The 23,650-nt window shown below is 47.5% G+C and overlaps 1 protein-coding gene across 1 annotated transcript in view; it reads left to right on the top strand.

Moving 5' to 3' along the window:
- The window catches only part of TMEM40 (transmembrane protein 40), a 29,595-nt gene extending 6,411 nt beyond the window's left edge, over positions 1 to 23,184 (top strand). Inside the window, exons 2-11 of the mRNA XM_026501403.4 lie at positions 8,559 to 8,639; positions 9,311 to 9,439; positions 13,262 to 13,315; positions 16,083 to 16,118; positions 16,465 to 16,497; positions 16,888 to 16,935; positions 20,165 to 20,236; positions 20,318 to 20,392; positions 20,959 to 21,021; positions 21,785 to 23,184. Of these exons, the coding sequence (XP_026357188.1) occupies positions 8,567 to 8,639; positions 9,311 to 9,439; positions 13,262 to 13,315; positions 16,083 to 16,118; positions 16,465 to 16,497; positions 16,888 to 16,935; positions 20,165 to 20,236; positions 20,318 to 20,392; positions 20,959 to 21,021; positions 21,785 to 21,804 (603 nt within the window). The 5' untranslated portion in view covers positions 8,559 to 8,566 and the 3' untranslated portion in view covers positions 21,805 to 23,184. The remainder of the gene's footprint in view (positions 1 to 8,558; positions 8,640 to 9,310; positions 9,440 to 13,261; positions 13,316 to 16,082; positions 16,119 to 16,464; positions 16,498 to 16,887; positions 16,936 to 20,164; positions 20,237 to 20,317; positions 20,393 to 20,958; positions 21,022 to 21,784) is intronic.
- Positions 23,185 to 23,650: the final 466 nt, after the last annotated feature.

Here is a 23,650-nt window from a genome sequence, read left to right as displayed (position 1 = left end):
AGAAATTAAGGGGGCGAGGCGCAGTGCATGTTGGAGAAATAGCAGCAGCGGCGGCAGCAGCAGGAACAGCAGCAAGGAAGTGGATTTTCCTCTAGAGCCTCCAGAAAGGAATGCAGTCCTGCTGACCCCTTGCTTTTAGCCCAGAGAGACCTGAGTTAGGCTTCTCACCTACAGAACTGTGAGAGGCTAAATTTGTGTTATGTCGCAGTCAGATTCCCAAGAGGGAGAGATGGTCTAACCTGGGTACAGGGCTGTGACCGCTTGTCATGGAACTGTGTCGGCCAGACCAGGATATATTTGAAATTAGGGTGTATGCCTGTTTGGGGTGGCTTGGGAAGCCGAAGGAGATTCCGGAGGGCTTTGATATAACCTCCAGAAGAAGGGGCTTCGATCCCAGTGGGCAAAAACAAGCATCAGCCCTCGGTCAGCTCTGTTCTCGGCATAGCTGCTGTTTCTGCTTCTAATTCCCCCAACCCCATTACTGTCCTGGGCCTGTGTCACTTAGCTGGCTCTGCATTTGTGGCTCACAGGCACAGCCCTGCAGTCTACCTATAGGAAAAGGGCCATTCGCCTGACATTCGAGGCCCAGGATGATTTCCCCCAACCTCACGGGCTTCCTACCCCTTCAACTGTCTGCCACCCACTTCCTCTAGTAAACATTTATCCCATTCTGCCTTTTTCCACCTGTTGAAGTCCACCTCGGTCCCCTCCTCCAAGGTGGGGCAACAGGGAGGGGTAAGCAGCTCCTGAATCAAGAGTCAGGGCTCTGGAGTCAGCCTTGCCCCCGAGTTGCCTTAAGACCTTGTGCAAGCTCCTCTCCATTTCTGGGTCTCAGTTTTCCTGTCTGTAAAACAGGACAATAATCCCCACTCTGCCTCCCTCCTGGTTCACATGAAGATCAAGTGAGCTGGGCAGGGAAAGCACTATGAGGCCGTGATGGCTTGGTGTCCCCTAGTATCCCTCTCATCCTGGGCCCAGCCTCTTGTGACAGCAGGAGCTTAGGAAATGTGGGCTGAACTGAAGGGGAAATCCAGTTTAGCAAGACTTGTCGGTACAGAGGCCCTGGCCCCACCACTGACTCAGCAGGGCTGGGCCTTTGGGAGAAAAGTGCTTGGAAGTCAGGAGTTCCATTCCCCTGTAGGATCAACCTGGGATGGGGGGGCGGGGAGGGAGCCCCTGTGAGAGGGGATTTTAGGGGCCTCTGACCAGGGTCAGGGAATGGGGCCTCTCTGCTGGGGCAGGGGTTGGATTCGAGTCCACCCGTCAGCTGGGAGACCTTGAACAAGCCCCGTGTCTGTCTGAACCTCAGCTTCCTTCTGCATAAAATAAGACTTGCATTCGTGAAAGAAGATCTTGGGGAACATGCCATGTTCTCTTTCCTCATTCTGCTTTCTTCACTTCTCCTGTCTCAACACCCCACGGTCCATCTTGCTTCAGAGGAGGTGACAGGCTGTGCACTTGAGCTGGGGAAGCCTGTCCAGAAATCCCTCGGCCAGGGCCTCAGGCTCCACCAGCAGCACCGCCCTTTTGAGTTAGGCATTGCCCTGCACGCCGGTCCTTGAACTTTAATTTTTTTTTTTTAATTCTATTTACCCTTTCTCATACTAGAAATGTGGGTGGAGGAGGGATGGGGCAGGGCATTAAAAGGAGAAACAGGGCTACCTCAGGTCCCACCTCCATGATAGTTCCATTTCCCTCGCTTCTGACGGAGGAGCTGAGCAGGTGCCCCGGCCATGGGGACACTGCTCAGGGCCCCTCGGATGGCTGACTACAAGCCAAGTCACCATCATTGGCATAGCACTCCCATGACTTAGCGGCTTCATTCCTGACGCTAATGACAGGGGCCTGAGGAGAGGTGACAGCTTCACTCCTTCCATCTCCCAACACGGACTAAGCAACTCCCTTTGCTCAACCACTTACTAGCTATGGCCCCAAGAAAGTTCCTTAGTCTCCCCGTGCCGTCTAGAAAGTGGGCCCAACCACAGTGAGCCGTCACGGAGTGGTGGTGAGGAACACGTGAGATGACACCGGTAAAGTGCTAAGAGGGTTGCCTGGCAGGTGGGAAGTACTTGGTTGTCGTCGTCATCGCCGCCATCATCATCATCATCATCACCATTATCATCATTTTTGCTCTTTGTGGGACCCATGCAGGCTTCAGGTGACACAGAAGTGAATCAGTCTTAGTCTCTCCCCTGGCTGGGCTCAGGCTCTAGTGGAGGAGACACACCCGGCCGAGCCGAGATCTGTGCGTGACTAAGAACAGTGGCCCTGGAGTTGTGCAACAAAGTGCCCTACCGTGAGGAAGAAGAGTCTGGCACAAGACAGAATTGATGAGGCTCAGGAGAGCAATATGCCCGGGAACAAGGCGGGGGTGCCCTCTGGGCCTCCCCCAATCTCTTTCTTCTTTAGAGTTGCTTCCTGCAACTTTTTCCCATGTGGGACAAGGACCCTTGCCCCTCTGGTCCTGCTAAACTCACCCCAGTATTCCCTCCTTCAGGAATTTTCCCTGACTGATCCTGATCTGATTTGGCCTCTGGGCTCCCACAGACTCCTGGTCTACCACAAAATTCCTTGAGGACAGGGATGCAACTTGTTCACCATGTATTCCCCAGTTCTAACACACGGTGGGTGCTCAATTAACAGATGTAATGTAGGAGAGGGGACGTGTGTATAAAAAGTCCTGCCTATAGGGGCGCCTGGGTGGCACAGCGGTTAAGCGTCTGCCTTCCCACATCAGGCTCCTCTGCTGTGAGCCTGCTTCTTCCTCTCCCACTCCCCCTGCTTGTGTTCCCTCTCTCGCTGGCTGTCTCTATCTCTGTCAAATAAATAAATAAAATCTTAAAAAAAAAAAGTCCTGCCTATAAAGCTTTATTTTTCTCAAATAACAAGAAAGCAGGCAGCCACTGCTCAGCAGCTCAACAATGTCTCTGCATTTGCTTTGGCTTTTCCTCATGGTCACAAGGTGGCCGCTGTTGCTCCTACCATCACATTCATGTTCAAGGAAGGAAGGAGAGGCAAGACACAGCACCAGCACTGTTGGCTTCTTTTGTCAGACGTAGCAACACCCTATCCAGAACCCCAGCCAACTTCAGCTATAAGGGAGGCTGACAAAACAAGTATTTAACTGGAGCTGGCAGAACAAAATTGCAGTTCGTTAGCAAGAAAGAAGGGCAGGGCTGATGGTGGCGAGGAGGATTAAGGGAGTGGGGTAAGGAGGATGAGGACTGGCTAGGCAACTAACATTGGGCTTCGTAAAGGAGGTGATATTTTAGCTGTGCCTGGACGGTCAGATACAAATTTGATGGGGCCTGAGCAGGGCTGGGCTGGACACTGAATGTCTGAGGGTAGTAGGAGGTGTGTACAAGAGGAAATTCACATTCACTGAGCACTGCTCAGGGCAGGCACTGGCCATCTTTCCTCCCGAAGGTACTACCGTCACCAGTTCACAAACTGAGGTAACCAGAGCCAAAAGAAGGGGACTGCTCTGCCCAAGGTCATGCCGTGCATAGGTGACAGGAATGTGGTTGGACCCTGGTCAGTCTGACCCCAAAGCACATGCTCTTGCCACGGTACACATACTGTCTTGTTGCCACTCCCATTGTAATAATGAACAACACTGCAGTTTGGTTAGCAAGAAAGAAGGGCAGGTGTGCTGGGGGAAGGAGGATTAAGGGAGTAGGGTAAGGAGGGTGGGGATCGGTTAGGCAACTAGCACAGAGCTTCGTGAAGGAGGTGGCATTGGAGCTGTGCCTGGAAGGTCAGATACAATTTTGGCGATAAGAAAGAATGGCCTAGGTCTGGAGGCCCCAAATCATCCCATCTGGCATTTATTCCACACCTGGTCTATACCAAGCATTGTTCTAAGTGCCATTTTCACAACTCTATGAGATTAGCACTATTATTGTCCCATGTTACAGATGAGGAAACTGAGACAGCAAGAGGTTAAGTAATTTGCTCAAGATCCCACAACCAGGAGTGTTAGATAGGACCCAAGCCCAGATGGTCCACGTCTGGGCACAGGGAAGGGTACTGCCTTGCCAAGGTCTTGGTAGCTTAAGAGTAGATTCTGTACCACAAACAAACATACAAAAAACCCAAACTCACAGATACAGAGAATGGATTGGTGGTTGCCAGAGGTGGGGGTGGGGGGTGGCTGAAATGGGCAGTCGAAAGGTTCAAACTTCCAGTAATAAAAGAAATAAGTCATGGGATGTCATGTACAACATGGTGACTAGAGTTCCTAATATGGTATTGCGGGGGGTGCCTGGATGGCTCAGTCTGTTAAACGTCCAACTCTTGATTTCTGCTGGGGTCATGATCTCAGGTTGTGGGATTGAGCCCTGCGCAGGGCTCAGCATGGAGTCCACTGGACAGTCTCTCCCTCTGCCTCTGCCCCTACTCATGCATACATATGCACATGCACTCACTCTCTCTCTCTCTAAATAATAAATCTTTAATAATAATAATAATAATAATATGGTATTGCATATTTGAAAGTTGCTAAAAGAATATATCTTAAAAGTTCTTATCATAAGAAAAAGAATTTGTAACTATGTATGGGAACAGGTGGGAACTAGACTTATTGTGGTGATCATTTTACAATGTCTAGAAATATTGAATCATGTTGCACACCTGAAACAAATATAATGTTATATGCCAATTACACTGCAATAAAAAAAAATTTTAATACAATTAAATTTTTTAAAAGATTTTATTTATTTATTTGACAGAGAGAGAGAGAGAGGGAGAGCACAAGCAGGGGGAGCAGAAGAGGGAGAAGCAGGCTCCCCACTGGGCAGGGAGCCTGATGCGGGGCTCGATCTCAGGACCCTAGGACCATGACCTGGGCTGAAGGCAGACATTCAACCAACTGAGCCACACAGATGCCCCCACAATTAAATTTGTTAAAGAGAGTAGATTCTCTAAACCGGTGGTTCTCAAGTGGGGGTGATTTTCACCCCCAGGGGACATTTGGTAATGTCTGGAGACGTCTTTGATCATCATCACAATTGGTTGGGGGGGGATGCTAGTGGCATCTAGTGGGGGGCTCAGCATCTTACAATGCATGCAATGGCAAAGAATCATCGGTTCCCAAATGTCTGAAGTGTTGAGGCTGAGAACCCTAATCTAAACTAGTCAGAGAGTAGTGAAGCTCTCCCCTCTCCCAGTTGAGGGCTTAGACTCAGAGCTGGAAGAAGAAATAGGGGAGGCTTTAAAATGAAGCCTGCACAACTCAGCAATGCTGCTGTAACGAACAGACCGAACCACAGGGTTCAAATAAGAGAGAAGCTGATTTCCCGTGCACGGAGCTGATCAGAGGCAGGTTCAGGTGAGCAGGCGGCTCTGTGCATGCGGACTGGCAAGACTTAAATTTCCTTCTGACTTCTAGCTCAGGAATTCCCTGGGGTATTGGCTTGTTTTTGCCTGATTGAGGTGGTTTACCGCCCCCACCTCCCACCCCCAAGGCTGCGTTCCAGCATACACAAAAGCAGGAAAGAGAACGTGGAACGCAAGCAGAAGTTATGTCCAGAGCTGACACCAGGCTGTATCGCCTGGGAAAGCAGATCCTTAAATCTTTAGGAATTTTGGGAGCCGATTGGTAAGCCCAACCATTATTAAATTATAGAAATGTACAATTAAATAAATTCTATTAAAAATAGTTAATAAGTACACCAAATGTATCACTTCCTGATTTATTTGACTACCTTCTGCTATTACTCAGGCACTTGAGATTTCCTATCTGTTTTATCTGTAGGGTAGAAACACCACATGGTGTGTTCTATGGCACAGCCCTTCCCAACTTCGCACTCCACAGCCTCATGCTGGTAGCTTGAGATCAGCCGCGGTGGGAGTGTTTACACCATAGAAACCAGGAAACTCTACAAATCAGAGCTCGATGGTTTGTTTTGTGGATTGTCTACATTTTAGAAAGTGATCAAGAAAACACTAATAGGGGCGCCTGGGTGGCTCAGCGGTTAAGCGTTTGCCTCCGGCTCAGGGCGTGATCCCGGCGTTATGGGATCGAGCCCCACATCAGGCTCCTCCGCTATGAGCCTGCTTCTTCCTCTCCCACTCCCCCTGCTTGTGTTCCCTCTCTCGCTTGCTGTCTCTCTCTCTGTCAAATAAATAAATAAAATCTTAAAAAAAAAAAAAACACTAATAATGCAGATTGAACCTAAAAACCGCATTGCACCTGCAGCCATTACATTGTGAGTAGCACGAAAAGTTGAGAAAGTATTCTTCCAAAATTTGAAAGCTGATTCGATTCAGCGTTGCTCGCATCACTGACAAACTATGACAACAAATGCCTTAGTTGAAACACTTTGTCTTACTCGTTAGTGTGAAAGAAAACAGCAGCTAACATTCACCCTGAAAATACTTCCGTTTATCGATGATGTCGGCAACTTTTTTGTTAAAACTAGTAGTAATCAAAAATGTATTAGTAGTCTGATTTTGTGACCCCGTTGTTGGCAATGGACTTATAAAAACTGATAGTGGGTTTTGCAAGAAATTCCAAAGCACGCTGAAGTTATAGATGTGTGGAATTTGCAGTAAAGAGTGCTGTGCGTTTTATTATTTGTAAACTGTATGCTATACATTTTTTGCATCAGCAAAATGTGTAACAAATATGTGTGTATGTGCATGTGTACATACTTTTTTTTCCCCCCTGGAGAGCCATTAAACAGTTCTGGGCGCGCCACCACACATATCCCATCCACCCACATTCCATTGGCAGGAATGTAGTCAAATGGCCACACTTAGCTTCAAGGGATGCTGGAAACTATATAGTCTCTAGCTGGCTGGCCATGTGCCCAACAAAAATAAAGGCTTTGCAGGAGAACCCCACTCCATGTGTTTTCCCCAGGGAAGAACACCAGCTGACTGAAGTTAGCCATTTGGATTTTCCAAGGCCACGGTTATGGCCTTCTTGCGGCCTCACCAAAAGGCTGGCCTCCAGAGTTTCCGCTAGCTCCAGCTCAGAATTTCAGTAAAGTACAAAGTCCTGTCCTGAAGGGACAGTTTCCCAAACTTTGCTCTTCACTTCAAGTGCCTGCTTTCTGCACTTACCTTCACTGCTCACATCCGTAATCCTGACAGGCGTGCCGGCCCGGCCAGACTCCGGCTCAGGGCCCCAGACCAACGTTTTGGGGTGTATTAAACAGAATGTGGGTTCTGGAGCGCCTCTATAAAATAGGGACAATAAAATGTACCTTGCAGGGTTATTGTAAGAATCAAATGAGACAATCTTTGGGGAAGTTTTGTTGTCTAGAAACTACAATTCAAGCGTGAGGAGCCATGAATCCCAATTCCTACCTGACTGGTTTGTGACCAGGCTCAGATAAGCCCTCTGTAAAACCATCAAGTACTACACTGAGACAAGATATGGGCACGTTACATTGATAAGTACATAAGGAAAAATTATCGGCGATTTAATTTTTTTATTTTTTTAGATTTTATTTATTTATTTGAGAGACTGAGAGAGCAAACATGAGTGCAAGAGGGGAGGGGGGGAGGGAAAGGGAGAGAATCTCAAGCAGATTCCACACTGAGTGCGGAGCCCAAGACAGAGCTCAGTCCCATGACCCTGACACCACGAACCAGGCCGAAATCGAGAGCCAGACGCTCAACCGACTGAGCTACCCGGGCATCCCTCTTGGCGATTTTATTATAACAAAAACAATACTGTTAAAAATTTAGAAAATTGAAGTAAAAATAAGAAGCTAAAAATACCCATAATACCACCACCCAGAGATATTTATTTTTTGGCCATTCTGCCACATGAGGGGAGGAATATAAATAAATATAAATATTTATATTTTGATATAGCTCCAATAACTATTACCTCAGGGCCATGTGTGGTTATTTGGACCCCCACCTACGCCCTCGGACTCAACAAGATCATGTTGGAGAAATTCCCAGACATCATATAATTCCACCATAAAAATTTCAGTATCCTTACATTTAAGGACACTTCGAATCAATATAACCTCAATATAAATATCACACCTGAAAAAATTAATACTCTGGTGGAGGATGTTGACAATGAGGGAAGGCTATGCGTGTTTGGGGTCAGGGGGCATGTTGGCTATCTCTGTCTGTCCCTTCCACTCAGTTGTGCTGTGAACCTCAAACTGCTCTAAAAACTAAAAATAAGTTATTCATATTATCAAAAGATGGCCGATTATTCAAATGTCCCTAATTGTGTATTCTTTTTTTTTTGTAAGTTGTTCTCTTGTACTTTTGAATCTTGGGTCTTTGTCTTTTTCTTCTTTATTTGCCAAGCTCTTTTTTTTTTTAAGATTTTATTTATTTATTTGACAGAGAGAGACAGCCAGCGAGAGAGGGAACACAAGCAGGGGGAGTGGGAGAGGAAGAAGCAGGCTCATAGCGGAGGAGCCTGATGTGGGGCTTGATCCCATAACACCGGGATCACGCCCTGAGCCGAAGGCAAACGCTTAACCGCTGTGCTACCCAGGCGCCCCTGCCAAGCTTTTTTTATGTTAAGGGGATTAACGAAGGTGATATTAATTAATCACTTATTATTGTTATTCCTCCAGGGAAAACCATGGAGACTTCAGGACCTTCCTCCCAGACTCCAGATCACAGTCGAGTCCATGAAGAACCAGAAGATCTAGACTGTATGTTTGTCTTCTCTCACCCTCTGGGCAAAGCCCCATGGGAGGTAGAGTCCAGCAGTGGGTGGAACAGAAGACCTTCCTCCCCTCATGTGGCAGAATGGCCCAAGTCACAGTTGAATCCTCTAGAAAAGTAATGTTTTACACACACACACACACACACACACACACACACACACACGCAGTCCAGTCTGTCCCCTAGAACCTTCTAGCTTTGGGGAATTTCAGTTGCTCCCCAAATCTCAAGGGGGCTCTGGAGGCTTGGGCTGGCACTAGGGAGGGTTCTCAGAAGCAGGGAAGTTTCCTGCGCTACACCGGAATCGGGGATGAGAAGGTTCACTTGACCAGAACACACCTGCCCTGTAATTTACAGTGAATCCTAAGTTGGCAACTATTGTACACAGTCTAGTGGCCTCTGGGCAGGATGGGGGCTTAGAAGCCGCTCTCTGGTTTCCATATTCAGAGGAATTTATGCCTTGAGGCTTCCTCCAGCCCCTGGGGCCTCTGAGAGCTCTGATCTCCTGCACCTTCCACTAGCCCCACATTTTTGGGAAAAATGTCCCAGAGAATCCTGTCATTCCTGGCCCCCAAGTGCAAGGAGATGCCCGGGGAGGTCTTGGTGGTCTCTAGGGTGGGAAGGGCAAGAAACATCCTTTTCTCTGTGTGCCTCCCAGATGAAGAGACAGAGATCCACAAGCCAAACAGGGAGGCTGGACTCTTTTCTCAAGAACAACCTAAGAGAGACAAGTCTTCTGCCTCCTCCTCCTCCTCTTCATCCTCCTCTTCCTCCTCCTCTTCCTCAGGTATAGCAATATTAATATATATGTATATATATTCACAGTATTATTCAAGAAAAGCATTTACATGGAAAAACAGTGCCCCATAATCTCCCACCTTGATACTTTAATTCTATTTTTCCATATCCCCTTCCAGACCCCACCAATCAGTGCACATAATTTGTACACAGTTACAACTACCAGACAGACAACACTGTCTTCCGTTTAAAATGTTTTGCTATCGTATCCTGGGCATTCGCCGTGTTATTCTGTAATAACTTTGCAGCTAATTTTCATGCTTACCAAAAAGCCCCTCACGGGCCGCGTCTCATGTAAAGTCACACTGAGGTTTATCGGGAGCACTCTGGTGTTGAACTCAATGTATCTGTCTGCTCAAGCAGCCTGCTAGGGCCAAACCCTTTCTTTGCCACTCACTAGCTATGTGTCCTTGGGTAAATTGCTAAACCCTATATGCTTTGGGGTCCTCATCTGGAGGCTGGGGACGATAACAGAAGGTAGGACCTCATGGGATTAAGGCGAGGATCACATTCTTTACACATGTAAAGTCTTAGCACTGAGCACGTAGTAAAAGCTTTAAAAAAACAACCTTAAGATTATCCCCCAACCTTCCACCAGTTTACCTTGCTCAAAGCCTTTTACTTTTTGAATTTTGGCACAAAACGTGTCCTCAGCATTGACTCCCCACAAGTCCTTCAGTGTGTTACCAGGAAATGAACATCTCCCATTGGGCCTTGATTACAAATTGCCACATTATTCTCTGATAGAAAGCAGAATGTCCTTTCATTTTTGTTCTCTTAATTCAAAATGCTAGGCTGAATGGATAGCAGTGGCAACGTCCTGGCTGGCATTTAAAGCACCTACTATGTGCCAGGTACTCTTCCAAGCACTTTACGTGTAATAACTCAGTTCATTCTCAAAGAGACCCATTGAGGAAGGTGCTATGATTATTCCCATTTTATAGGTGAGGAAACTGAGGCACAGGAAGTCTAACTGACCTGCTGTCAGAGGGCTCAGTAACCAAACAGGGATCCCTGGAGGTCTTTCTGGGACTGGGGAGGTTAGGGGGTGGACTCTGGTCTACTCCTCCACCAGAATGCCTGCACTAAGATCTGCTTTACAGAGTGGGCTGGGGCCTGAGGCTTTATTTGGAGAAAGAATTCTCTGGCTAAATCCTAAAAAATGCTTGCAAAGCCCTGGCCTCACATCCTCACATTGCATATGTTGAGCCTGAGGCTCCAGACCACAAAATCTATGCTTGTTTCTCCAGACAGAGGAGAGCGAGTGATGGGTGGTCCAGTGGGTTCATTTGTAGCCAGTCTCCTCATGGGACTGGAAAGGAAGCCACTGCCCTTATTTTTTTAAAAGATTTTATTATTTCTTTGAGAGAGACGGGGAGAGACAGAAGCAGACCCCCCTGCTGATCAGGGAGCTTGACATGGGACTCGATGCCAGGACCCTGAGATCACGACCCGAGCCAAAGGCAGACGCTTAACCGACTGAACCACCCAGGCACCCGAAAAAGCCTATTTTTTTTTAACATTGATTAATATTTATAAAATACAGAAAAGAAGAAAATAGAAGCCAACCCAAATCCTATCTTCTGAGATAAATACTGCTGTCATAATCTTGATGTACTTCCTGATACCTTTTTCTCTGTATCTAGCTGAGATCACAATGCACTGATTTTAAAGCACAGTTAACCTGGCTTTCCGGAAATTAGAAATGTATCCGCGGTTGAGCGGGAGCTCCCCAAGCACACTGAAGGACAGTAGCTGCCCGAGCCATCTCGGTCATCCCAAGGAAAAGGGAGTCCGGTGGACCTGAAACCAGGAACTTCCTGCAATGCTGACCGTCCAGGAGTGCAGAGAAATCTGTCATTCTTCAAATCTTGATCGAGCTCCTCGTGCAGGCACCCTTAGAACAGCGAGGATCCAGGCCTTGTCCTTCAGGAGCTCGGGATGGTTGGAGAGACGAACAGCGCCACCCCCGGCCTCGGGCCCACAGTGTCGAGTAACCGCGGACGAGGGAGAGCGAAGATGAGTGTGAGCTGGGGCGGATGGAAAAGCCTTCCTACCCCTTAATCTTCAAGATAAGGGCCACACAATGGGAAGAGCCTTCCAGGTGGGCACAAACAGAGTCAGCATGATGTTGTGGGGACACCGAGACGACACAGCCCTGTGCTTGTAATAGGATACCTCGGATGACCTTGTCTTACCTTCATGAAAGCAGCGGTGGAAACATGAAATGATTTGTCCAAGATCACACAGAGAGCTCGTGGCAGATCTCCTACCCCTCTCAGCGCCCCAAGAGCTATCTTTCCTCCAAACCACACTCCTCGTATAAGCTAAATTCCGAGAACACCGGAACGATGTGTTTCCGGCTCATTCCAGGCTGAGGTTCTCCTACAGCTTGCGTTTGTTCTCCGCAGAGCGCAGGGACCAGGACCAGCCCCCAGGAGGAACCGGACAATGCCCGCCAAGCCAGGGGCGGCGCAGCCCCCAGAGACAGCTCGCCTGGTAGGCAGCAGGCCTTGCGGTTTCCCCTTTGCCCGCCCAGCTCACGGTTGAGCTCCTCCGCGGGACTGAGCGCGCCTGCGCGGGGCTCCCAGCCCCGTTTGTAGTAGGCGCGAGGAGCAGCGGCCTCGTGCCCAGCACCGGCAAGCCACCCTGTCCTGCCTACAGCTCTGATCTTCACACGGCTCCGAAGCGAGAAAGATAGATGTCGAATCATATGCTTCGTCTGCTCTCAGGTGTAGTGTGTAAAAATTCACGCATACGTGGTGATAAATAAGACTGGAAGGAAAAATAGCACAATGTTAGTAGCGGCTATCTCTGGATGGTTAAATCCTGGGTGATTTTTATTTTTGCTTTTTTGACCTGTCTTATACTACAAATAGTATACAACGAGCATGTTTTATTTTGAAGACCAGAAGAAAATTTTTGGAAAAATAAAAATTGTAAGTAAATTTTGGCCTAAATGGATTGTGGGAAGAAAAGAGCATGAGGGAAAGAGCCTGGATTAATGCCTAGGACAGAAGCTGATACACATGAGATGTTTAATAAATGCTGCCCTTGAAGCTGGACTTGAGTTCTGGGTTCTACTTCTGAAGATAAAAGTGATTACGGGGCGCCTGGGTGGTGCAGTTGGTCGAGCATCTGATTCTTGGTCTTGGCTCAGGTCATGATCTCATGGGTTGTGAGATCGAGCCCCACGTCGGGCTCCACGCTCAGTGGGGAGTCTGCTTGAAGATTCTTCCCTCTGCCCCTCCCCCCACTTGTGCATGTGTTTGTGCACTCTCCCTCTCTCTAAAATAAACAAATAGATCTTTTTAAAAAAGGGATCTGGGTTTGAACCCTGGAATTTCCACTTACTGGCTGTGTGACCTTCAGGGAATAATTTAACTTTGTGAGCCTCAGTTTCCTTACTCTTAAAATGGGGGAGGGAGAGGTACTAATACCTTCTTCATAGGATTTCTGTAAGGATCTAATGAAATGTTAAATATAAATTACTTAGTTCCGTATTGATACCTAGTAAGTGCTCGATAAATGGCACCTCTTATTACTGACTTTGAAGGAGGCCCAGGTCCACACAGACCCTCAATTCTTTTTCAGGAAACTGACCACAGTCACCTGTGAGTGTGTGGGGGGAGTCCAACAGGGTAAAGGGAAAGTACTTGTAAGGCTGTCTTGCGCTTTGAAGACTGCCTGGCTTAGCCGCAGCACAAACAAAGACTGTGTTACTTTTTAAGGCTCCAGGTGTGTGGGAGAAGGAAGCTGCCCTGGGGTGCTGTGATGGGGAGAGCTGATAAAGGGGGTTGTCTCCACTCAGGTGCAGAGCATGAGGACCCTGACCTTTTGAAGGACGAGCTTCAGCTCTATGGAGGTAAGTCACTGTCCAGTGGCTTTGGAGAAAACGGAATTACACAAAGGACACGAGGGTTTTGGGCTTTGTTGGACAGAAACGAGTTCATGAGGGTGTTTCATGGCTGAAAAAGCGCTAGGAAAATATATGACATATGGCAAGATGAGTGGTTAGAACATTGGCAGATGGGGAGGGAGGCAAGCATTTTCTACCATGGCAAGACTGTCCCAGATTCTCTTCTGAACTATAACCTTGAGTTGCACAGTGACTTAACTCGGTCACCCAGTCTTTCCGGGCCTAAGCTTCCCAGCCAGCAAAATGGACCATGATTAGCACCCACTGTCTTGGAATAGTGAGCTGCTTAACAGGTGCACAGGAAAATTAAGGATCTCATCTCTAAAAGACTCACGTTATAGAATAATCATCTCCAGGCGTCGTGACTATTACAGCAAGGAGATATAAACATTATGGCACTTTGCTTGGAAGCACTTTGATGAAATGCGGACAATTTGTAGGAATGAACCAGTTTGCCAAAAAGCCTAACAAATGCATGCTGCAGTTAAGAAAACCCACTTAACTCTGTTTAATCCGTGGGGCACCTCCCTGGCTCAGTTAGAGCGTGTGACTCTTGATCTAGGGGTTGTGAGTTCAAGCCCCACGTTGGGTGTAGAGATTACTTTAAAAAAATCCTAATTTTGTTTAACCCAATGTTTCTATAATCTACGTAGTCTCCTAACACTTGATAATAACCCAAGAATCAACAAGAAACACATAGACATTCTGAGAAATGTAAATGAAATATTTTAATTTCTGCATCAAGATATTACCCATGGCTGCCTCTGGGTGGTAGTATTGTGAGTAATGGTTACACTCTTTTATTTGCTTAACTGAATTTTCTGATTTTCTTTCTTCCTTTTTTTCACACAAAAACAAGTATTACTTGGTTTAGAAAAATGTTTTTAATTACTCAGTAGTGTAAGAATAGTTTCACTGGGTGTAAAATGAGAGAGAGAGAAATTGTTATATTTACATATTTTTAAAAATGTTTTTGGGGACACCTGGGTGGCTCAGTCCGTTAAGCATCCAACTCTTGATTTTGGCTGAGATCATGATCTCAGGGTCATGAGATCGAGCCCCACATCTGTCTCCATGCTCAGCATGGAGTCTGCTTGGGATTCTCTCTCTCCCTCTCCCTCTGTTCCTCTCCCTCCCCAAAAAATAAATCTTTTTTTTTTTTAAGATTTTATTTATTTATTTGACACAGAGAGAAATAGCCAGCGAGAGAGAGAACACAAGCAGGGGGAGTGGGAGAGGAAGAAGCAGGCTCCCAGCTGAGGAGCCTGATGGGCTCGATCCCAGGACTCCGGGATCACGCCCTGAGCCGAAGGCAGACATTAAATGACTGAGCCACCCAGACACTCCCCAAAAATAAATCTTAAAACAATGTTTTTGGGGCACTTGGCTGGCTCAGTCAGTGGAGCATATGACTCTTGATCTTGGGGTTGTGAGTTCGACCCCACACTGGGTGTAGACACTACTTAAAAATAAAATCTTTTTAAAGTGTTTTTTTCCTCATCATAAAAGTAATTCATATTTACTGCAGAAAACATAGATTTAACCACGAACTTGTGAATTACTTTTCCCCCCAAGACATTGGAGGTTCTTAGTAAATTACACTCTTGGAGTCTCATTTCGTGCCGTTCTAAAAGGTATGTTCTCCGGACCCTCAGCACTGTCCACTCTTAAGTCACGTGCAGATGATGCTTACCGTTTGCATATTAGCCCTAAAGACAGTTCAGTGTGTTTATTATCATGTGCCGAGTGCCCCCTTCTGGTGTCTGTCCTGGGGCAGACCTGAACCATGGAAAGTGTACAGGCATGGTGACTACTGGTGGTGGGGGCGGGGAGGGGCCCCGCTACACGGGGGCCTGCCTGCGCTTGAGGGGAAGGATTTGGCAGGCTAGGAGAGAGGTCACCAGGAACTAGAATGGTCACCAAGAATCAGGGTGAATAGGGTGGGTAGGCCACCCTAGACCAGATTAATGGGGAGGCTACATCTTGGGACAAGTACATAGGGCTCACATCACCCTCAGCAGCGCAGACAAGGAGCTCGACACTCAGGGTGTGCGGCTGGGGTTCCCAGCGTGCAGCCCGGCTTGGCTCCCACGAACTCGGCCTGGTGGGGCTGGGTCCATGTGGCTGGGTGTCATCCCCTGCAACTTGCAGGTGATAGTCAAGAACAGGCACCAGTCGCAAACTGGTGCCCACGTGTGTACAGGTGTGTTTTATCTGGCTCTTAGAGCATTATTATTATTATTATCATTATTATTACATTTCATCAACTTGTATTTTTTCACATTTAGACATCTTTGAAACCAGGATGCATCTTAAAATCACTGGCAACTTACAATCAAAATTGGCAGCAGTTTTCCTTACATAGTAGCGTATAAAATAATGTCATGTCTCACAAACGATGACATCATTGATTCCGTGGAATCCAAGAGTTGCCAACCTTTATTATAATCAAGAAGTTGATGTAAAAACCTGGATTTCTGGCTTCTCGTGGGAAGTTGAATGACCTATAATACGAGACAGGCATTCCTACCGTGGCTGGTGGGTAGTGGATGCCCCTTTAGATGGAACGGCCCTCCAGCTTGCTCCAGTCACCACTTGGCCCGCTCAGATCACACTCAGAAAGTCTCTGAGTGAGATCCACCTTCCCCACAGTGTAACTTCTCCCCACCCAGAGGATCAGGGGTATGTGATCACTGATTTTCCTTCCATGTAGGTACCCCTGGAGAGGTGGTGCCCTCTGGAGAATCAGGTGAGTGTCCACTTAGGGGAGAGGGGTTGTCAGTGCCGATGATGGACAGGTCTGGGCACTGTCTTTCCCGGGGACAGCTAGCTACTGTCGGGGTTCACGGGTGGGAGATGGAACTCCAAATCTACTTGGGGCCATGGGGCTCTGACCTGGGCTCAGAGGGTTACAAAAGGGTTTCAGGCAAGAGGCAAAGGGATTACAACCAGCAACTGATGGATGGAAAGCTCCTTTGGGGGCTGGAGAATTTGACACAGCATTTTCAGAGGTCACCTGCTTCCTCCACTAGGGTGGAGGCACCTGTTAAGATCCCAAGCTAGCCTGGCACTGATGTTGAGTTTCTAATTTCCAGGACTCCGAAGAAGAGGCTCTGACCCAGCAAGTGGTAAATACACAAACTCCAAGAAGAGAGGGGGAAGGGGACTGGATTCCAGGGGAGGGGGTTAGGACAGGACCAGACAGCCTGAGAGAGTGGGTCCGTCACAGCAGGGATGTCATCACCAGCCAGAGCGTCACCTTGATTCTGGAAAGGGACCTCCAAGCTCAGGAGAAAGAAAACAGAATGCCGACCTGTGTAGAGAGGAGGGGGGTGAGTGGGGGCCCCAAGGACAGATAGACCCACCTTCACAGCTTTGCTCTGACTGGTCCTGCGGTGAGTGCCCTCTGACCCAGGAAGAAGAACCCAGAAGAGCCAGTCTCAGTGAAGCAGGGAAGAGAAAACCCCACCTGCCGTCCCTCATCAAAGTTCAACAGTCATCTCTCTCTTGTTCCTAAGGAGAAGTGGAGGCCTCTGAGTTAAGAAGACTGAATATAAAGAAAGATGGTAAGGAAATTGGTGTCCCAAAGCGGCTTCTGCCTGTCTGGTCCAGATTTCTATGGGTAGAAAGTCTGCTGGTGGCCTAGAAAAACAATGATCATAGCCCACCTCTGTCATGCACCCTGTTTTCAGACTCCTCAACTTAGAATCACCTCAAGAAGGTGGTGCAGTGACTCCCATCGTGCAGATATGAAAACTAAGGCTCAAGGATGGAGTGTGGGCTTTCAGCTAGAGAGTGGCACAACGTGGACTTGAACCCTGGTCCTGTGCTGTTTCTGCTATACACGGAGTCACAGGGATGATAAACTCCTCCCAGCCCTTTGGCCACAATGGGGAACTGGAAGTGGGGTGAGGAAGCCTTGAGGTTAGATTAGCCTAGACTCTAGAGAAGGAGCCATAAGAGCTGGAAGGAACTCCTTCACTCTAAGCCTGAGGTCTGTGAGGGCTTCAAGGAGGAGGGTGCGGAAGGGGCAGGAGGCCAGGGTGTTTGATTCAACTAATGGCAGTTGTCCTAGAAATATCTGGGGTTGTTGCAAAGGCCCACCTTCAGGGAGCGGGAGACCTGGGTGTGAGCCCCTGACTCTGTCTCCATCCAGGTAAATGAACCAGGGTTTTAGAGCTTTTCTGGGCTCTGAAATGGGCCTCATTGGAATAAAACGGAGATTCCCGAAGTGCAGGACATGACATTATACCCCAAAGCAAGAAGGTGGTTCCCCTTTCTGCTCTCCTTCCTAGAGCGCAATCTCAGGTTGGACCCCCTGTGCCTTTCATGCCACCGTGACCCTCGCTGATTGCCCTCCGGACACAAACAGCAGAGCCTCCTCTAATCACAGCCCCTTGACTGAGTCGAGGGCCCTGTGTCGTCTCCCTAGTGACCAGCCCAGCGCCTGGCAAAGTGCAGGAGGGCCTCACTCGCAGAGCACACTGAACACGTGCCCAAGGCACAGATCCCACTCTCAGCGCCTCTCCTTGGAGAACCCTCCAAGCTACACTTCTACTGCTGGGCACGGGGCCCACAGAAACACGTGCACAGAGCTTCATGTGTGGCGGTACTTGGGCAGCACCAGTAACAGCAAAACATCAGACACTTCTAGGTTCTTCAGTGGGGGACCAGACAGATAAATAAGTCACGTTTCTACCGTGGAACACTGTGCAGCCTTCAAAATGAACAGGGCAGATCTACATCCGTTCTGAGATGGAAAGATGGCTCTGGTCTATGAGAGGAAGAAAGCAAATGAGAGAGCTGCAGGTGTACGAGTTGGTCCTGCTTTTTTTTTTAATTCAAGTATAATTAACATACAGTGTTATACTAGTTTCAGGTGTACAATGTAATGATTCGATAATTCTATACATTTATCAGTGCTCATCCTGATAAGTGTACCCTTAATCCCCTTCACCTGCTTCATCCCCCACCCCTCCCCTCTGTTGACTATCAGTGTGTTCTATTTAAGAATCTGGGCTTTTTGTTTGTCTCCTTTTTTTCTTTGTTTGTATGTTTGTTTTGTCTCTTAAATTCCATGTATGAGTGCGGTCATATGGTGTTTCTTTTTCTCTCACTGACTTGGTTCATGAAGCATTATACCCTCTAAGTCCATCCATGTCGTTGCAAATGGCAAGATCTCATTCTTTTTATGGCTGGATAATATTCCATGATATATACATACCACATCTTTTTTTATCCATTCATCCATTGATGGACACTTGAGTTGTTTCCATAATTTGGCTGTTATAAATAATGCTACAATAGACATAGGGGTGCATATTATCTTTTCGAATTAGTGTTTTCTTTTTGTTTGCGTAAATACTCAGTAGTGGAATTATTGGATTGTATGGTAATTCTATTTTTAATTTTTTGAGGAACCTCTATCATTGGTTTTCCACGGTGCCTACACCAGTTTTCATTCCCACCAACAGTACATGAGGGTTCCTTTTTCTCTAGATCCCTGCCAACAGTTGTTATTTCTTGTCTTTTTTATTGTAGCCATTCTGACAGGTGCGAGGTGGTATCTCATTGTGGTTTTCATTTGTATTTCCCTGATGATGAGTGATGGTGAGCATCTTCTCCTGTGTCTACTGACCATCTGGATGTCTTCTTTGGAAAAATGTCTGTTCATGTCTTCTGTGCATTTTTAATTAGATTATTATTATTATTGGTGTTGAGTTATATAAGTTCTTTATATACTTTGGATATTAACTCCTTATCAGATGTATCATTTGCTAATGTCTCCTCCCATTCACAAAGTTGCCTTTTGGTTTTGTTGATGGTTTCCTTTGCTGGGCAGAAGCTTTTTATTTTGGTGTAGCCCCATTTGTTTAATTTTGCTTTTGTTCCCCTCGCATCAGGAGACATATCTAGAAAGAAGTTGCTATGGCTGATGTCACACAAATTATTGTCTATGTTTTCTCCTAGGAATTTTATGGTTTCCTGTCTCACATTTAGGTCTTTCATCTATTTTTAATTTATTTTTGTGTATGGTGTAAGAGAGTGGTCCAGTTTCAATCTTTTGCATGTGGCTGTCCAGTTTTCCCAACACCTTTTGTTGAAGAGACTGTCTTTTTTCCATTGGATATTCTTGCCTCCTTTGTTGACGATTAATTGACCATAAGAGCATGGCTTTATTTCTGGACTATCTATTCTGTTCTATTGATCTGTGTGTCTATTTTTACGCCAGAACCACATTGTTTTGATTATTACAGCTTTGTAGTGTATCTTTAAGTCTAAGATTGTGATACCTCCCTGCTTTTTGTTTTTTAAATGTGCATATATATGCCTGGAAATGCTCTGTCAATCAGTGTTTGCTTTTAAGGAAGGGGATTAGGGAGGGAAAGTGGGGCGTTGTGAAACTTTTAGACTTGACACATTTGCATCCTTTACAATTTCATTTCCTATTCATTTGACAAAGTGTTGGGCAGCTCTGCATGCCTGGCAGTGCTTTAGTCTCTGAGCAAAATCCCTACCCACCATCCCACTGAGAGGAACAGAGAATAAATCTGTTTCACATTTTTTTCTTTGTTTTTTGAGAATAAGTGTGGAAATAAAAATATAGCAAGTTGAGTGGTGTCAGTGTTAGAAAAATAATAAAATGAGACAAAGCCTGGAAAGGAGTGGGGCTGGGGTGCTTTTGTTGGGCTGCTCTGAATAAAGTTACATTGGAGCAGAGACAGGAATACTTTTAGTAACAAAGAGAAGAGAGAGAGAGAAGCGAATACTAATTCCCCACCTCTGCCTTTACAGATGAGTTTTTCCATTTTGTCCTGCTCTGCTTTGCCATCGGGACCTTGCTGGTGTGTTATCACTATTATGCAGGTGAGGGCCGTGGAAACAGGTGGGGGGATAGGAGGGTCCAGACTTGCAAGCTGACCATTCTCTCCCTTGCTGCACTCGCAGACTGGTTCATGTCCCTTGGGGTCGGCCTACTCACCTTCGCCTCCCTGGAGACCGTCAGCATCTACTTTGGGCTGGGTAAGTTCCCCCATCCACACACACGTACACACACACACACACACACACACACACACACGCAGACTCTCTAGGGGTGGTGGCTGGACCGCCACAGGTGCCCACCAAGGGCCAGAAAGCCACCACCTAAACCTTTTTTAAAGATTTCATTATGCTCCTGTTTTCTTCCTGACCACTGTCAAGGTCACGGTGAGGTCATTGGCAGAACCCCAATGGAAAAAATGGGCAGCTCCACAAAAATGCAACAAAAACAGTTTAAAGTAGCAAACAAACAGAGTTAGCCAGAGATCGAAAACAAGGCCGTTCACGGCATGGGGTACTGAATTCACCGAGTTTCCTGGCACTGTTACTGCTGTTCGAGGTCATTGTTTTTAATAATAATAACTCCAGTACTATTATCTAAGCTCAACCTGCTGCCTGAAATTCCACCGCTAATCCCTGTTTGTGACGGTTAGGCCTTTGTGGGGGCGGGGGGAGGGGGGGTCGGGCGGGGGGGCGGTGGTGGGGGCGAGCCTGGATCCCTCGCTGGGGCACAGAGCTCAAGCTCCTTTCTTTCTGTTTGTGAGCAGTGTACCGGATCCACAGCGTCCTGCACGGCTTCATCCCCCTCTTTCAGAAGCTTAGGCTGATGGGTAACGTTTCCATCCTTCCTATGTTCACCCTCTTCCTCCCTATCAGGGACTTCAGTTGCAAACGAGGCTTAGCCGATAGGAAACAGCACAGGGCCTGGAGTCAGGGGCCTAGGTTCAAGGCCTGCCCCTGTCTATGCACCAGCTCAGGGGCCCAGGATCATCTCTCAGCCTCTGTTTTCTCTACTGGACCGTGGGTGTAGTAATATCCACTGCACAAGGGTGTCATACAAAACCATGTGAGGAACGGATGCGAAAGTCCTTAATGTGGAACACAGTAGAAAAGTGAAGGGAATCTGGGTGTTTCTCATTCTCTCATAGAACTTTACACTTACCCAAACACTACTTTCACCAAGATTTTATTTGCTTACTAGGGTCCTTCAGTTATGTTGCACTTGGCTGATGAGGGAACCGAGGCCCAAAGAGGTGGAGTGACTTGCTGAGGGTCACACAGCTAGGGCGGCTGGGCTAGGCTAAAGGAGATCCTCTTTCTTTCTGGCCAGCGGCTCTGTGCCTACCAATACATCTCAAAACTGAGAGGCGGGGGTGCTGTGTGGCTCTGGGCTGGGGACATCTGTCTCCTATAACCCACTTAATTCATAAAGGGGAAATTCGTTGCAGGGGCTGTGGGTCATGGAGACCCGTGGTTCTAGGGTGACTGCATTACCCCAGCTGCGAGGAGTATTTGGGCATCTGTGGGGGATGATGGAAGTGAGGCCTGGTTGCCTTCAGAATCCCATGCCATCCTGCGGGCTTTGTTTTCCAGGATTCAGGAAGACCGACTGAGGCCGGTGCTGGGCTGGCAGCCACGCTAGGCCCAGTGTGACCACTGCACCTCCTGAGTGCACGAGGGCAGAGCCCCGCTCTGGCAGACACGCGGGCGACCAGTCTAGAGCAATAAAGAGAGCACTTTCCCTTCCATGTAGTCTGAACGTTGGCACCGGCCTGGACCCAGGTATCATTTGGGCAGTATTGGCATGAATCCAGCTGCCAGGACGGAAGGCTGAGGCAAGGTGCCAGGCCTATGCCCTTCGCGGTTCCTGGATCAGCGGGAGGATTCTAGGAGGTCACCACCCTCAGGAGACAGTAGGAGACCCCTGGGCCTGCAAACTGTCATCTGTGTAGGCTTCTGATCCCTCTCAAATCCCCAGGCCATCCAGGTGGGCTCTAAGGCTTGCAGAGTCATCCGAGGAAAGAAAGCCCACTGCCCTGAGGCAGGGAGCCATCATGCCAGGCCCCCAGGGTGAGCCTGACGTAGGCCAGCTGTTGCGGACTAAAGTCACAGCATCAAGGCATCTTCTCTAGCCCCATCGCCTGGTGCCAGCCCTGCTGCCTTGGAGTCCACCGAGATTCAAATAAATGTTCTCTTCCCTGGACTAACAAGAGTCAGCTAAATGTTCCTTCAGGTTTCTTGAGCATGAGCACGCATGTGGAGTCTCCTTTGACCCCATCTAGTAAGGGAGGGCACCTTGTCTATTGGCTAAAGTACAAAAGAGAATAAATGTACAGCCTCTCACTTTAGGTCCAAGACTCAAATTGCACAAGTTCAGAAAGAGGGTTTTGCAAACATTCCTATGAAGAGATCTGGGGCTGTTAGGTAATCTAAGCCCAACAAATACCAAAGGAGTGACACAGAAGCACAGATACACAAAAACCCATCGCAAACTTGGGTTGCATAAATGGAGGTACAGAGTCTAGATTGAAGGAGGTCATAGTAGAGCCTACTTTACGCAGTCCACACCAACAGCACGTGTTCGGTTCTAGATTCACGTCTCAAGAGCAATAGTGACAAGCTAGGGAACAGACAGAAGACAGCTGAGTGGGAGTATAAAGAATGACTGAAGAAACGAGAACTCTTCAATTTACCGAAGGGAAAGCAGGACCTTCTCGAGCTCACAGACTCTTGGAGGATACTTTCTCAAGTATTTATGATTCCCCAAGGACAGTCACATGTGTCATCTGATTTAATTCTCACAGTGGCCTTGAGATGCGTCAGTCATCCTCATTCTGCCGATGGAGACACAGAGACTCAAAGAGCTTTAGTCACTTACTCGGGTTCCCACAGTAAGCAAGTGGCGCAGATGCATTGGAACCCAAGCCTCTGTTCTCCTAATGCCAAGCTGTCTTACGGAGCGTGGCTAGTCTAGGCCCCCATCCAGGCAGAGCAGCCCTGGCGCAGCCACACTTTCTCCCAGTGTTGCCCAGACTTTGGGATTTCTGACTTGGAGAATTTTTTTTTTTTTTTTTTTTTAATGAGGGGACCAGACGCCTGGCTGGCTCAATTGGTGGAGCAGGCTACTCTTGATCTTGAGGTTGTAAGTTCAAGTCCCATGTTGGGTGTAGAGATTCCTTAAAAATAAAAATTTTAAAAATAAATAAATAAAATAGGGGTGCCTGGGTCGCTCAGTCGGTTAAGCAGGAACCCTTGATTTCGGCTCAGGTCATGGTCTCAGGGTCTTGAGATCGGGCCCTGCATCTGGCACCATGCTGGGTGTAAAGCCTGTTTGAGATTCTTGCTCTCCGTCTGCTCCTCCCCCACCCCCATTTGTGTGCACACTCTCAAATAAATAAATAAATAAATAAACTTTTAAAAAGTCAGAGGAGGGCTGCCAACTCTTTTCCTTGCTAATTG

The sequence above is a fragment of the Ursus arctos genome, unplaced genomic scaffold (assembly GCF_023065955.2).
Source record: "Ursus arctos isolate Adak ecotype North America unplaced genomic scaffold, UrsArc2.0 scaffold_14, whole genome shotgun sequence".
Classification (NCBI taxonomy): Eukaryota; Metazoa; Chordata; class Mammalia; order Carnivora; family Ursidae; genus Ursus; species Ursus arctos.
The sequence above is the reverse complement of the archived record's forward strand: the minus strand, read 5'-3'. Positions and strand labels throughout refer to the sequence as shown.